Source organism: Nyctereutes procyonoides, unplaced genomic scaffold (assembly GCF_905146905.1).
Source record: "Nyctereutes procyonoides isolate TBG_1078 unplaced genomic scaffold, NYPRO_anot_genome, whole genome shotgun sequence".
Lineage (NCBI taxonomy): Eukaryota > Metazoa > Chordata > Mammalia > Carnivora > Canidae > Nyctereutes > Nyctereutes procyonoides.
Window position 1 is genome coordinate 4,230,741 of NW_026575044.1, and position 15,328 is coordinate 4,246,068.

General features: G+C 48.2%; 1 protein-coding gene across 5 annotated transcripts in view; it reads left to right on the top strand.

The window, feature by feature from the left end:
* ILDR2 (immunoglobulin like domain containing receptor 2) overlaps positions 1 to 14,979 on the top strand; it is a 61,154-nt gene extending 46,175 nt beyond the window's left edge. For 4 of the 5 annotated variants that reach the window (XM_055324340.1, XM_055324338.1, XM_055324341.1 and 1 more), the window contains 4 exons: positions 1,596 to 1,709; positions 5,483 to 5,699; positions 7,295 to 7,991; positions 9,353 to 14,979. In XM_055324340.1, coding sequence (XP_055180315.1) covers positions 1,596 to 1,709; positions 5,483 to 5,699; positions 7,295 to 7,991; positions 9,353 to 9,388 — 1,064 coding nt within the window. In that variant the 3' untranslated portion in view covers positions 9,389 to 14,979. The remainder of the gene's footprint in view (positions 1 to 1,595; positions 1,710 to 5,482; positions 5,700 to 7,294; positions 7,992 to 9,352) is intronic. The other variant, XM_055324339.1, reaches the window with a different exon arrangement.
* Positions 14,980 to 15,328: the final 349 nt, after the last annotated feature.

Sequence of the window (15,328 nt, forward strand, 5' to 3'; positions counted from 1 at the left end):
TCATTAATTTTTTTAAAGTAATTCCACAATTTGAGGTGAATATGAACAACTCAGAATGTTCTCATACAGAAAAATCAGTGCACCTGCAAATGGGTGTGGGGATGTTCTTTTAGTCTTCAGTGCCAGGGCTGTGATCAGAGTGCTGTGGGATACTCTATTTTAATCTCCCATGTGCACAGTTTGTGTGCAGGACTCTGTCCACAGTCAGGGTAACACGACTAGAAAGCAGAAAGCAGAATGTCCTCTGGAGGCACATGCAGTCGTGTGGTATCTTTGGTATTTGCCCTGCTTTGGAAACAGAGAATGTTGGGAGTTGGGTTACTTGCTTCCATCCCATTGTATAGTCCTGACTGGCCTGAAGATAGGACTGATCATACCAGCCGTGGCACACCTATGAGTGTTTCCTACTCTGGGCTTTCTTGTCTTCCTCTTCTGTCTCTCCTTACTACCTCTACTTCTGGGCTCCAGAGAGGTTTCTAACAAGGTACATAGTTCTAGCCCCAGTGCTGCCAGTTATTCTTGAGCAGGTTATGAAACCTCTGTGAGCCAAAGTTTTCACAACCGTAAAATGAGGCTAATATTAAGTTCAGTAGGGCTTGTGAGGAACAAATGTCCACGTAAAGCATTTAGCACAGTACCTAGCACATTTACAGTACCCAATGAGTATTGTCTCTCACCACTGTTGTCCTGTTCCCGTTCCATTCGTTCTTTCTCTCTCTTGTTTCTCTTATTTGTAAAGATGACACTTGCCTGTGTCTGATCACCCTTGAGGCTGGTATTGGACTTGACTGATACTAAGTGATGTGGGGCTTAAACAGGCTTTGCTCCTGAGACTATGAGTGATGGGAACATTGGAAGTGGTCTATCTCTCATGCTTTAATTTTGTTTTTTATTAACAAAATTAATAAAAATTAATGTTTTTATTAAGCCCCCCAAACAACACCTGCTTGTAACCACATAGCAGCAGGTTGAATTAATCATGTCTAGAATATGGTATTCCCTCTCCTAAAAGGAAAATGTCGAAGAAATAAAATGGAACCATAATTAGCAATCCACATATTTTGCACTAATGTGTCTTATTGTCAATCATGTTGGCTCTTATGCACCACCCTGTTACGGAGTTTTTACATCATCTCCCATGAAACTAGAGGCTTTTAGGCTACCTTCATCAAGGTCCCTGATGTTTGGGTGTCTGTTTTATTTACATGTGCTCCCACCAAGTAAAGATGTGATCCTCAGGTGGTATAGAGTGATCTGTGTCCTCGGTCTAGAAAATTGTCTTTTTTTAGTGTAAGTATACGTCTCTGAGCTTTACGTGGAGCTACAGGAGGTCAGAGGGTAGGAAGCAGACGGTAACAAATGACCCAAACTATACTGTAATAGAATTTTGTTGTTTACCTGCTGTTCCTCCATTCCAGGGGCACCATCTGATAAAAGGGATCTCAGGTATGGTTCCATAAGTATAAACGTAAATGATTATTTCTGGTGATTTCAAAAAGAATTGTTATAAGCAGGAGCCAAGTGTTTTACTTGGTAAAGTAAGTGGAGGTCCTCTCCTGCTTTTTTCAGTTCCCTTTCCTGCCCTTTCTCAACAGTTCGCAAAGGTTACCGGATTCAAGCTGACAAAGAGAGAGACTCCATGAAGGTCCTGTACTACGTCGAGAAGGAGCTGGCTCAGTTTGATCCAGCCAGAAGGATGAGAGGCAGATGTGAGCATCAGTTACTTCTTTGTGATCTGTGCATCATGCAGGAGTTCACAGCTAAAGGGGATTTGAGGGTTAGCAAACTTGGGCAGCCCTGAGCTCCCAGGACTTTGAACTAACAGGGATGCTGGTGATGCCCTGAAGAAAGTAGCTCTAAGTCCACAGAAGGGAGAAACAGGGCTTCTGGTGGACCACCTTGGTTTATGTTATTTCTCTCTGTGGGGCAGTCAGCATTGCTGGGCCTATGCAATCCTGGGGTTGGAAAAGTTTTATTCAGAGAGTCTTTCCCTACTACTCTCTTTAAAATATATTCAAAATAGTGACTAAAAAGGTGAGTTTTTTCCAACATGAAAACTCCTACCCTTGAATGGTCTAGCTGCCGACTTGCTACATGGAGGCCTAGATGAAGTAGAAGAATAAGTTGGCCCAATGAATCTACAAAGAAGAAGCCTGTGTTCCTCTGAGATTCCCAGCAGCAGAGATTAATGGGCTAGCAAAGAGGTGCCCCTTTTGTCAAAAGGACTTTTAAGTTACTGAGTTTGTAGGTGGCAAGGCCCCAACCTTAACTCACCCACAGCCCTTGGACACCCTGCAGCTGGTACAGCTGATTATTTGGGGGTGGATTCCAAATTACCATGTATGATGAGAGAGAGCACAGGGCAGGTCTGACCTGGACGGGCTAATTATTGGGCGGTGCTGGCAGGCACGGCAGTGAGGTCACTGTGTCTCTCTCTCTTTGAACCCTGCTTGCCTTGGAAGCAAAGAGAGACTTGGTGGAATTGTTGGGGAAACAGTCCCAGACTAGAGGCGCTTTATTCAGATTAAGGACAACATATTCCTCCCAGTTTGCAATGCTAAATTCATCCTGTCTGATCCGCATCCATCGCTGCATCCTCCCACCGCCCCGACTATAAAAAGACCATCTCCAGATTGGAATGTCAGGAATGCAGATGTCACTGCACTTGACGAGTTAGTTGTAATGTGTTGTCATGGAGCCCTGTAAGGGGACAGAAACGGCGACCAAGGAGAAGGGACCTGGGGAGGAAATCTGTGGATCTCTCAGCTCCGAGAAAGAGTTAAAAACTGAGGTTAAAAGTAAAGGATGGATCCTGATTAAGGTGATGTCTCCTGGCCATCTGGATTACAGTGGTCTCCAGGGACTGGCTGGTCCTAAGGTAATGGCATCTTAGCATCCCAGGGGACCTTAGAGATGGCCAAGATCAATCTTCGCAATGTACAGCTGGGGAAACAGAAACCCAAAGGGTTGAAGTGACTGGACCGGGATTAGAACCCAGCTTGTCTGACTCCCAGTCCTGGGCTCTTTACACAATAAATTTTTGAGCAAATTGATGGCTCCATGGCTGTAGCAGCTGTTCCTGTTCAGAGATCACAGCCTTCTACCTCCTAGGACTTTAGTATGTTAGAGCTGAAGAGACTGAGATGGTTGAAGCCACCTCCCTCATCTTACAGAGGGAGCAAAGAGGGAAAGTACCCAGTGCTGGTACCTCAGTGCCAAAACTAGAACCAAGATCTTCTGGAGCCTGCAGGTTGACATGACAATAATTGCATAGAGATGAAATAGGAATACAGTTCACTTGGCTTTGAGAGGTTCTATTTCTGAAGAGCAGAATAAACCCTGGGGTGGATCATGGATGTGGGACAGTCTTTGAGGATCTCATTGTAAAATGGATCTCATGGTTTCGGGTTGGTACATGAATCTGTAAGAACTGGGAATTTCAGGTTTGTGAATTTGCTAGCCATAAGAGCCTCACTTTCCTTGTCTCTTTTAAGTAGGGGGTTGCTCTTGGGATATTTTTAGTCCGGAAACTGGTGCAGTGATCTTGCAGACTTTAGCTCCCAGGGCAAATATGTTCCACCTCCAGTTTTTAGAAATAGTTTGTATTGGAGCAGAACCATGCCAGTTCACTTACATACTGTCTGTGACTGCTTTCACACTACCATGAGAGTTGAGTAATTGTAACAGTATGGCTTACAAAGCCTAAAATACTTAACATCTGGCCCTTTATGGAAAAAGTTTGCTTATCCTGTCCTAGAATTACATTGTCAGGTGTTTGTGAAGCAGGGATGTTGATGTTTAAGTTCAATGTGGCAGAAATGTTAGAGCAGTATACAACCTAGACAGCCCGTCACTATGAATGGTGACACTGAGGTAGCCCTCAGTATGTGGAGAAATGGAAAAGATCCATTATTCGCTGAAGTTTAAGGAAAGTTCTGAGCCAACAATGTGATTTTTCAATAGTTTTGTTTGATGTGTTTTAAAGTTCTTTACTGTTCTCAGGAGATTAGAATTCTCTGGGATCATGAGAAAAGGGAGGTTCTAGATTTTATTAATCAGTAGTATCTGAGTTATTTTCCTTTCAAATAGTCACTGACTAATCCATTCTCCTTAGAAGGATGAAAACGTTTAAAAATTAGATCATAATTCAAAACCAACTGATTACATGACCAAAATGAATCTGCAGTAAGCCCAGACCTGGTAAAACAGGACAAGGAGGCTGTGTTTATCCAGGGGGGAGGAGGCAGGGGGCAGGTCCTTCCTTTTCTTTATGGGTGGGAGTCAGCAAAATTCTCTGTTCCACCAAGAACTGTTGGGGATAGGAAAAGAGAAGTTGAGGGGAACCCAAGACACATATTTTTGCTGCCCACATCCTATGTTGGCTTACCTTTTGCTCAATAGCCAGTCCTGATACTTTGTAAATATTGATTTTGATAATATTTTAAGTTCTAATCAAAGGATTTTAGAAAACAAATGGATCCAGTTGCATTACAAATAGATTCACTAGCTGTGTTTTTTAAGTAAAATGAAATGCAATCCATTTCAAAGTTCTATAAATAAATAGTTGGGTTTTTTTTTTTTTCTTTTAGACTGTGATTCTGGTCTTGTTCACAAGTGCTTTTGCAAAATGCTACTTAGGCCACTTTAGGAAATGAGAAAACTATGAACCCCCCACCCCCACTCCGTCCCTTACAGTTGTTTAGGAAAAGTACAAGTGGAGCCAACAGGCCATAGTGCAGCCAACCTCCCTTCTTTCCTCATACCTCAACACAGCTGTCCTAGTTACCCATGGCCACATACACTTGGATTACTCTTTGAGGAGGCAAAGAAGTCTTTATAGACCCTGGAAATGGGCTTGGTACCAATTGAGAAGGGTAGTCCACATTCCTGGATGAGCATACAGAAAGGGGATGATTGGATACTAGGTATGCAGTCCTCTTGACCCTGTGGACTATGTTCTGTGCTGAAGGGCACAGCTGGAGGAGGCTGGAATGGGTTCCTCTGAAGCATGGGGCTATTCTGGTTCCAAAGACCCATCTTGGGATTCGGCCAAAAGCAAGGAAGATTTTGTGAACTGTAGCTTCTCTCTCTTTTTTGCCCATTTTGTGTCCTCATGCCCGGGATCATCATGGCTTTCACAGAAGTATACAAGAAGAAGAAAAACACTGGAACAAGGATGATGATGTCTTAGGAGGAAACCAGCTGCAAAAAGCCCAACTTCTGGGAAACGTGCCTTAGGTGGAACAGAAACAATTGTTTTCCTCTTCTAAGATCAGAGCATGTAGGAAGTCTTCTTCTCTATAAGCAAGGGGGCTTCTGGATGGAGCCAGTTCCTGCTGAGCTTAGTTCAGGCCTACAACAAAACATGGACAGGATTGAGGCCTTCGGGAGGGTGTTTCCCCAGAGCCTTGGTCTCAGCCCTTAACAGAGCTCCCATCCTGATATGTAGAAAGGTCTATCATGCCTGGTTTTGTCCCTGCAGATAACAACACCATCTCTGAACTCAGCTCTCTGCATGAGGAAGACAGCAATTTCCGCCAGGCCTACCACCAGATGAGAAGCAAGCAGTTCCCTGTGTCCGGGGACTTGGAGAGCAATCCTGACTACTGGTCGGGTGTCATGGGAGGCAGCGGTGGGGCAAGCCGGGGACCCTCAGCCATGGAATATAACAAAGAGGATCGGGAGAGCTTCAGGTACAGGTGAAGATGGCTGTGCCAGTGCTGCAGCTCTGGTGCTTGATGCAAGGGGTGGGAGCTGGAAGGCAAGGTGGCTCTGAGACTGTCAGTTCCCGATAGCATCTCTGTCCCCCATTCAGGTTTTCCTGCCACACCTCTTTTTGGCCTATTGAACATCCCCTTCTCATGTTGATTAAGCAAGGGAACACTTGTGACACCATGCGTAGTAATAGTCATTCAAGTCCATTTGAAATGGCTACTCTACGCTCCTTAAGGAACCTTATTAACATTTCCTTGCACTTCTCATAAAATCTTATCCTGTAACCTCTGAAAATTTCCATGTATCATTTCCATCACTTTTTTTTTAAAGGTTTATTTATTTTGTTTGAGAGAGAGAGCATGTGTGCGCACAGCAGAATGACTGGTGAGGGGAGGGGCAGAGGGAGAGAATCTTTAAGCAGACTCCCGGCCTCAGGATAGATCTCAGCACCCATGAGATGATGACCTGGGCCAAAACCAAGGGGGCAAGATGCTTCACCGACTGAGCCACCCAGGTGCCCCTCAATCATTTTTGATCGCTCCTATGTGAAAAGTAAAATGCCAAACCCCTTATACTGCTGTGTTTGATTCTCAGAAGTCTACAAGGCGGTACTGTTAACGGCTCCGTTTTAAGTTGGGGAAACTGAAATGTACAGATGTGAAGGAACTTACCTAGAGTCACCTGGCCAGTGAACGTGGGAGGCCAAGATGTGCACCTTGTTTTGTATGGCTGCTTCCCACTGAATAGCACCGTTACCACTCACCTGTCCTTCATCTTGAAGGACAGTAGACATTGCCTTTTTCTTAGACTTACCAACTGCAGGAAACTTGCAGAGGGAACTTGGCCGCGGGCTCTGAGGGAGGAAAAGGCTTCTCCGTCTATCACCAGATATTACAGGGAATCCTTGGGCTCCGACTGTTTGTATCACAAGCCACACCACCCGCGCTGGCTTCGAGGGTGCCAGAAGTGGGACAGGTGCTTGTCAACCAGAAGTCCCATAACAATGATCAGAGGGTCCCACGGTGTGCTTCGGCACCCTACAAATCACCGCTGCGTTTTGATCCTTAGCACAAATTCAGGAGAGAGCCGCGGTCGCCCTCCTTCCTGTGTCTGAGAGCGCCAGAGGGGTCCCAGGCTGCTCAGCCAGGCGCTGGGAGCCAGGAGGCTGCTCAGCCTGGGGCCAGGGGCCGGAAGGCTGCTCAGCCCCGGGCCCAGGGGCCGGAAGGCTGCTCAGCGTGGGCCCAGGGGCCAGGGGCCGGGAGGCTGCTCAGCCCGGGCCCAGGGGCCAGGGGCCCGAAGGCTGCTCAGCGTGGGCCCAGGGGCCAGGGGCCGGAAGGCTGCTCAGCCCGGGCCCAGGGGCCAGGGGCCGGGAGGCTGCTCAGCCCGGGCCCAGGGGCCAGGGGCCGGGAGGCTGCTCAGCCTGGGCCCCGGGGCCAGGGGCCGGGAGGCAGCTCAGGGGCGCGGGGCGCGCTCGCGGCTCCCCCGGGCTCCCGGCCCCGGCAGGGGCGCGGGTCCGGGTTACAGTTTGGGGCCCGGGCGCGCTGCGCTGACCGCCGGCTCCTGTGCCCTCTGCCCGCAGCCAGCAGCGCTCCAAGTCCGAGATGCTGTCCCGGAAGAACTTCGCCGCCGGGGTGCCGGCCGTGTCCATGGACGAACTGGCCGCCTTCGCCGACTCGTACGGGGCGCGCTCCCGCAGGGCCGACGGCGACAGCCACGAGGCGCGGGGCGGCGGCGGCCGCTTCGAGCGCCCGGAGGCGCGCGCCCTCGGGGGCTTCTTCCAGGACGGCTCGCCCGAGGGCTACTACGGCCGCAGCCGCAGCCGCAGCCGGGAGCCGCTGGGCGACGCGGGCCGCGCCTGGGCCCCCAGCCCCCCGCGCCGGCGGCCCGACGACGCGCCGCTGCCGCGCCTGGTGAGCCGGACGCCGGGCACCGCGCCCAAGTACGAGCACGCGCCCCGCGCCGGCGGCCTGGAGCGCCAGGCCCGGCCCGAGGGCGCCAGCCGCGGCGGCAGCCTCGAGACGCCGTCCCGGCTGAGCGCGCAGCTCGGCCGCCGCAGCGCCTCCTACTACGCCTGGTCGCCGCCCGCCACCTACAAGGCGGCCGCGCCGCAGGACGACGACGACGACGACGACTCCGCCGACGACGACTCCGCCGACGACGCGCTGCCGCCCTACAGCGAGCGCGAGCTGAGCCGGGGCCCGTCCTACCGCGGCCGCGACCTGCCCTATCACAGCAACTCGGAGAAGAAGCGGAAGAAGGAGCCCAGCAAGAAACCCGTGAGGCCGAGCCCGCCGCTGCCCGTGGGGGGAGGGGGGAGGGGGGAGGGGGGAGGGGGAGGGAGGAGGGAGACGCCGGGGGCGGGGGCGGGGGCGGCGGGGGCCGCGGGGGCGCGGGGACGGGGGGGACGGAGCGCGCAGGCGCGGTAGGAACCGTGGGGAGCCGGGATGCCGGGCTGGCTTGCGGGGGGGCCTCGCGCTGCTGCGCCGCGCCCTGCCCTGCCCTGCCCTGCCCTGCCCTGCCCTGCCCTGCCCTGCCCCAGGTCGTGTCAGTAAGCCTGGGGCCCTGCGCACTCGCGCAGAGCAGAAATAAGCGGTGTGTGGATGTGGGGTCTCAGATGCTTAAGACCAGCTGTAAGCGTGCAGCATCGGGGATTCGAGGCAGTCATCCAGGTGGACTTCGGAGACGTGTGTGCATGTTCTGTGCATGCCTCTGTGCGCATTCCTCCCAGGTCTCCCACCCCATACCGGGAGGGTTTATGACTTGCATAAAATTCCCAAAGCCTTCACATCCCAGAGAAGGTTAGTAGCTGCTGCTATTTTTGAAGGACAGCTCACTTCTTTCCTCCTTTGACATTTTGTTGAATGGAAACTGAAAATTGTGCTCTGTGTGAGGGAAACCTTTTGGTCCCTGCCCAGTTAATTGCCTCTTTTTGTAATTGGCCTTACATAGGTTTTTATTGCTTTCTCTGTGAATGCCAAGAGCAGCCCAGTGCATCCCTCAGCCCCTAAATGTGAGCCCTGGACTTCAGAGGAAGGCTGGGGGACAGTCACAGATGTCCACTCTGGGTTGCCTCTGCCCCTTGTGCTCTGGGGGCCCCTCTGCAAGCCCCAGTGCTCATGCTCCCTCCTCAGGTCCTCTGCCTCTTCCGCCATTTTGTGTTTCATAATTCAAGGTGGACATTTTCTTTAGTGTGAGGTATGGGGAGAGAATGTGAATGGAAAGAAATTTTGACATGATTATTAACCCCTCCAAAATAATTAACTTTTCTTGGTTGTTGTTCTTTAAAGAGAAAAATGAGATGATGTATGAAGTACCATGAGCAGGAGTGAACTTTGTGGTTCCGTTGGGTTGATGACACACCATCCGCACTAGCTGTTGTGTGTTATGAACATTGTGGTTAGCCCTAAGCGGTTGGGAAGCCATTCTCTGGCTGTAGAGCTAAGTTCTGTCACATGTATGTTGGCTTCAGCAGGAACTGAGGCTTAGGAATAATGACCACAAGCTTGATAAAATGCCCTGAGTCAGGGGGTGCCAGACTCTGAACAGGTTGTGGACTCTGCCCAAGGAACCACCTCTTATGTTGGGTTTCTTTAACCATTGTGTAGTTTAATGCTGTGCCCATTCTGCTCTTTTCCAGAGTGACTTTCCAACCAGGATGTCCCTTGTGGTCTGATGTTTGTTTTCAAGACATCTCTCTGGGTGACTAGAAATCAGAAGTGGACTACCGGGACAAGACACAGATCCAAGAGCCAGCAGGCCCACCAGGGACCTTCTCTGGCCACCACCTTGGAAGATTTGCTGATCTTTGCTTTGGCAAGGGGTGGGGGGCAGCCTTTCAGGGAGGCTGATTCCAAACCTCAGTGTATATCTAACTAGTATGAGAAACTTAGGAAGATGACTACGTGTGAGAACATTCCCACACATGGAGTGTCTCACTCACTGAGTTCATCCTGCCTGATGTTCTTCCTTAGCCGAACCAGGATTCCTTTTCTAATTCTGAAAGGGAGTTAGCTCCAGACTGCTAATCCCTCGAAAATGCCTCTGCCTACAGTATGTTCTTCTATACCTTCTGTGCTGTGCTTAGAGACAGAAGAACTTAATAGTACTGTTAGAAGAAGGCCTTGTACTGACAACGGAAGATAGCTTTGGGCAAAATATACCTTTTATCCCCATTTCCTCCCAGTCACTAGTCAATGACTATTGTTACACACAAATCAGAAGGCCTTTGGTGAGTTCAGTGACAGTGACCTGCTGGACAATCAGAGAAATGACTTCAGTTTGCTGTTCTGAATGACAGTTCTTGAGTGGCTGGAACAAGACAAAAGAGAGTATACTTTTTTTTTTTTCTTTTTTGAGAGTATACCTTTTTGAAAAGCTGTATAAGTGTTATTTCTTTTTCCATTCTGAGAACACAAACTGCTGTTTTTCTTTCCTCTGTGCACAGTGACATATGAGTCTTGGACATTAAGGGCTCTCCTCATCCTTCCTTCCCCTGGATTTTCCACAGGTTGGTGCCACCCATGGAGCCCCCCTCCCTCTGCACTCTGATTCAATTGTCATCAGGTGCCTTTTAATAAAGTTTAAAATACACATATAAAAGCAAAGAGGAAGGGGAAAGAAGGAGAAACAGTAACCTAAAATAAAGAATGATGAAAAAGAATTGAAGAGAAAAAGAATATATGATTTCATTATGTTCTGAATGCGGGCCGTGTTCCCCACAAACTCTACTCAGTCTTCTCTGGTTTAGTACTTCATTTACCATGAGTTGTTTCTGCCATTCCAGCTCTGTTATTCCAGGACACCAGAGATGTATGCAGCACGTATCTCTGCCTCACTAGGCTGCTGCTCTAGATGCTTTGGGAAATGAGTGCTATTGCTCTCAGGAAGGAGGAGCACTTCCTATTCCCACTCTTGCCAAAATGATAGATATTACCTAAATCCCAAAGCTAGATATCTCTGGATTTTGTAATTTGTATAGATTGCAAAAAAATGGCCACAACTACTTCCCTTCTCATCAAGAGGTGCAGTCTGTTTCTCTACCCCTCGAATCTGGGATTGGCTGTGTGATTTGATTTGGCCAGTGGCCCAAAACAAATGTAACACAAGCAGAGACCTGAAAAATTCTTGTGCATGGGGCCTATCTTCTCTTGCTGTTCTTGGGAACCTTGCAGGTGCCACTAGGTAAACAAGCCTGGGCTATCCCCGCTGCATGATGAGGAAAAAAGGCCCAATAGCCCTTACACCCGAACAGTCAAGTCTCAGCTGATCGCAAACACAGGCGTGAGCCAGCCAAGACTGACAAAAGAACTGCCTAGCTGAGCCCAGCCCAAACTGCTGATTCCTATTCAAGGCATGAGAAGTTGGTGCACCCTTTAAATGTCTGTTTGTCTTCAAGGAAAAGCTGACTGTTCTTGTCTGGATGTTCAGCCCTTACTCCCTGACTCCATCTAACCTTAGGTGTTTCACAGTCTCCACTACCTTTGGCAAACGTTTGCCAAAGCTTTTTTTCATCCCACGCCATTATGGTGGGACACATGGTTGGATCAAATCAACGCAGGACAGTGATGCTTGGCCTCCCAGTACTGGTCAATTTTCTATATTGGACTAAAAAATAGTCCAATATGAAGTCTTCTTGTTCAACATCTCCTTGGTCTCCAGAACCACCTGACTGGAGCTGGGCCCTATTCTCAGAGCACCATTCCACTGGTATCCATTTACTTCATGGCACTTCTAAAACAGTCCTACGTTTGCAATGAAATAAAGAAGTGGCTGGTGAGGATCAGAAGGATGAGTTGATATCAACTCATGCTTGGAGACTTGGCTTACCAAAGGACTTTGCAGTGGCTTTGGCCTAAGAGGAACCAGGGACAGTTCAGCCCAGTGCTGGCACTTCCAAGGGCAGGAAGACACAAGCCATAACCCTGGTGCTGAATTTTAGACTTGCTGGTGTCCCTGGCCTCTGAGAGTGAGGTCTAGTCTGTTTGGGCCCCAGTTCAGATGGAAAGGATGATTAAACATCGTCATTTCTTAGTCACCAGCTTTGGATTTTAACTTGCTCAGGCAATTCTGGAGAATATTGGGTAGCTTCAGAGGCTATTCTCTCTTCACACTGAGCACTGTGTCAGGCTTCTCTCCACCAAAGAGCCCCATAGCACCAGCTGCAGAGACCAGACATATTGTTTTTGTTAGCCGAGGGCATGTAGGATTTTGGAGAAAGTTAGGGGAGTCATGGAAAAGAATTATTAAAATTGGAAACCTGCAATCCCAAAGACAGCAAAACGATGGACAGACAATGCAATCAAAACCATGAAGATAACAGGCTCCTGAAATAACCTGGGGATATAGGACCAGGTTGTCCTCTGTAGGGCTTCATAAATCACTCCCAGGAGAGAGAACACTGTTGTTTCTGGGTATGTGGATAGAGACAAGACTGGCTAGACAAGCAAAGGCAAAGCTGGCCATTCTCAGCCCTGTGGCTTTTCTCAGTGGGTCTTCTTGTTTCTTCCCCGAGTAGCGTTTCCCACACAGGAAGGGCTTATACATATTAGCTTCCTTCCTAGGTTTTATTGGGGGTACAAAATAAGTCCTGTGTAAGAGATGATCTCTGTCCATTGGGACCCTGCAATTGAAAAGGGGAAATAAGACATGCCCAGGAAAGAAGTAGGAGGTTTTATGCATATAATGTGAAATACTGCTATGGATAAATTACAACAAACCCAGAGAATTAAAGTTTTTAAATTTAAATGGGTATATTTTGATATTTAAATGTTGTGTGTGTGTGTGTGTGTCAGTCCATTGTATTTTAAAGATAAGCTCAGTGTTCTACAAACCAGTATTAAAAAATCTGATTGAAAGAGGTGAATTAGGATGGAGAGGGGTAGAAGGCAGAAGGCCCAGTGGGATGATGGCAGGAGCTGCTGTTTGCTTGTGAGTCACAGCTGAGTCAGGGATATGTCGGGAAAGTGGATGCAGGTGGCTGGAGGTATCCCCCAGAACAGCTTCTTTAGGCCATACATAGATTCACTAGGAAGCTGGGGACATTTGCCATGGACCTGATGATACATGTGCTGTTCCATGCAAGCATGCTCACGGGCGCTCTGCCTCTGCTTGACCAGGGCCTCAGTTCTGCAGCCGTGAGTGCTGCTGGCCACCCTCCATAACACACAGAAAGTCTGGCACAGGTAATGGGCGTCTCATCTCGCTTCACATGATCCTCACTTCTGCACCTGGCATGGGACTGGGGGTAGAAAGGGGCTGCCACTGTAGCCCGCGGCACTCCATGCTGAAAACACCTGGCCACATGTCTAAGTATTTCTAAATAATCTGAAAGACATCATATAGGTCATCTGACTAGACTTTGGGGAGCGTTTGAGAGAAGCTGAAGTTGCAAATACTATTGTAATCCAACCCCGCTTTCTTTAAAGGTGAAGAAATAAACCAGCATTGCTGTTAGTGAAGTTACAAATCTAATTAGGCTTTTAGATTTCAAGCCTGATCCTTTCTGCTGGATTAGTGTTTCCCCAGATTGCCTAAGCTACAAATTACTTGATTGCTGTTGAAAATGTATTGTTGGGCCCTTCCTTGGAGATTGATTAGGTGGGTTCAGACGTCTTCTTACTCCCTTGGGGAAGGCAGTGGTGAAGCACCCAGCAGTCTGGCTGTGATGGTGGGGATCGGCTTGCCAGGGTCCAGAGGCAGGAGAACTGTGTGAGGCAGAGAGAGAAACTAGGAACACTCCCCAAGAGCCGGTTCTAGATGTTTCTAATCCTAGAATAGTGATCTGTTGTGACAACCTTAGATCTGACAACAAGAATTATAGGTAATTTTCTCATTCCCTTAATGTCATTCTGAGCAAAACTTAGATCATGAATAGAAGGAAATGGAAAAGGGAAATGGCAAATCATTTTTTGAAGCATTCAAATTATCAGCCTGGCTGGTCAACTCCCTCTTCCACCTTAAGACCCAAAGTGGGGTGGGCAAGAAAAATTAAATCTGCATTATATACCCTTCCAACATCAGATTTAGATGCTGCCAGAATCTTGCTAGAGTTCAAAACTGACTTACAGGATGTAGAGATCCAAATTCACCAAAATAGTACCCTGGGTACTTAAAGTCCTAGAGGAAGAGTGCCTAGTTTTTTTGTTTTTTGTTTTTTGTTTTTTTCCTGCCAGGATCCTACCTCCTAGTCACCTGGAACGCTGATCCGTGGAGCTTTAAGTAAGGGGTTTTACTATCAGAACAGAGATAATGTTGTGCTGCTTTAAGCAGTATCCCGAGTTTTGGCACTGCCTGAGGGTGATAAGTTTAATACTAATGTATTTGTGTTATTTTTATGGTATATCACTGTTTACAGAGCACTTTCACAGGCATTATAGCCTTTGATCCTCCCAACACCCTCCTCCCTCTGTCTGTGTAGGGTTCTTCCCAGATGATCCTGCAAACCCCCCCCCTCCCCAGGACTGGTATCTGACTGGTCTGCACCTGGTGCAGAGTCCTGGCCCCCGTGCTCACCCACACACCACCAGTAGTGGGGAGGCTGTGAAGGCTGGCAGTGAGGGCTGCTTCATGCTGCCCACCCCACTCCTCCACTGCGGCTCTGCACGAAAGCCAGCTTCCCTCAAGGATGGTTTCTGGTTTCATTAGCTGTGCTGTGAGGAGAAAAGGCTTGGACAAAAATATACTTCAGATTCCTCTTGAAGAGGAACTTCTGAGCCAAACTACAAATTCATCGAAACTCAGAATTCTAGGGCTTGGGGGCAACCTGCTTAGAAGTGAACTATCTGGCACCTCCACTGCATTTGGGGATTTTAGGCAGAGCTAGGAGGGACTAGATGTAGAAGGAGGCGATGCAGCTTTAACACTTAGAAGCTTTGTTAGAGTTTCTTCCTGGGGCTGGACACAAGCTCATGTCACCCGACCCATCTCTTCTGGAAAAACCAAAAGAGACACAAATAACTTTGATCTTACCTTGGCTTTAAGGAAAAGCCAGCTTATTAACAAAGCTATCAGACACTATCCCATGAGAATTTTCCTTTTGGGAATATACAAGAGGGGAATAGAAGGAAAAACAGGACAAGGGGTCAGAAATCTGTTGCTTGAGAGTCACCTGCCTAGTTATTTTGTGCCTTGTCTGTGGCATCAAAACTAAAATGTTGTATAACTGTTGCCCATGATTTTTTCAGTGTCAAACATATAAAGTGATTTTGCTTGTAATGTTTTACTCTAAATAAAGCATTTCACCTACATTTGTTACCAAGAGCTCCTAATTAACACAACTATGTTTAATCATGATCTGACATTAAATAACCTCAGCAGGGGGAAAAAAAATCATACACGACTGCCTCTGATTGTTTTAAGTACTGTATTAGAGGGTTAAATACAGTGGGATTGTAGGGGAGGCAAGTACTAACAGAGCATAAATATGTTTTCACAGACTTTTTAAAATAATATTTTTATTTATTTATTTATAAGAGAGACACAGGTGGAGGGAGAAGCAGGCTCCCTGCAGGGATCCTGACGCAGGACTCAATCCCAGGATCCCAGGATCACGCCCTGAGTTGAAGGTAGACTCTCAACCACTGAGCCACCCAGGCATCTCTGTTTTCACAGACTT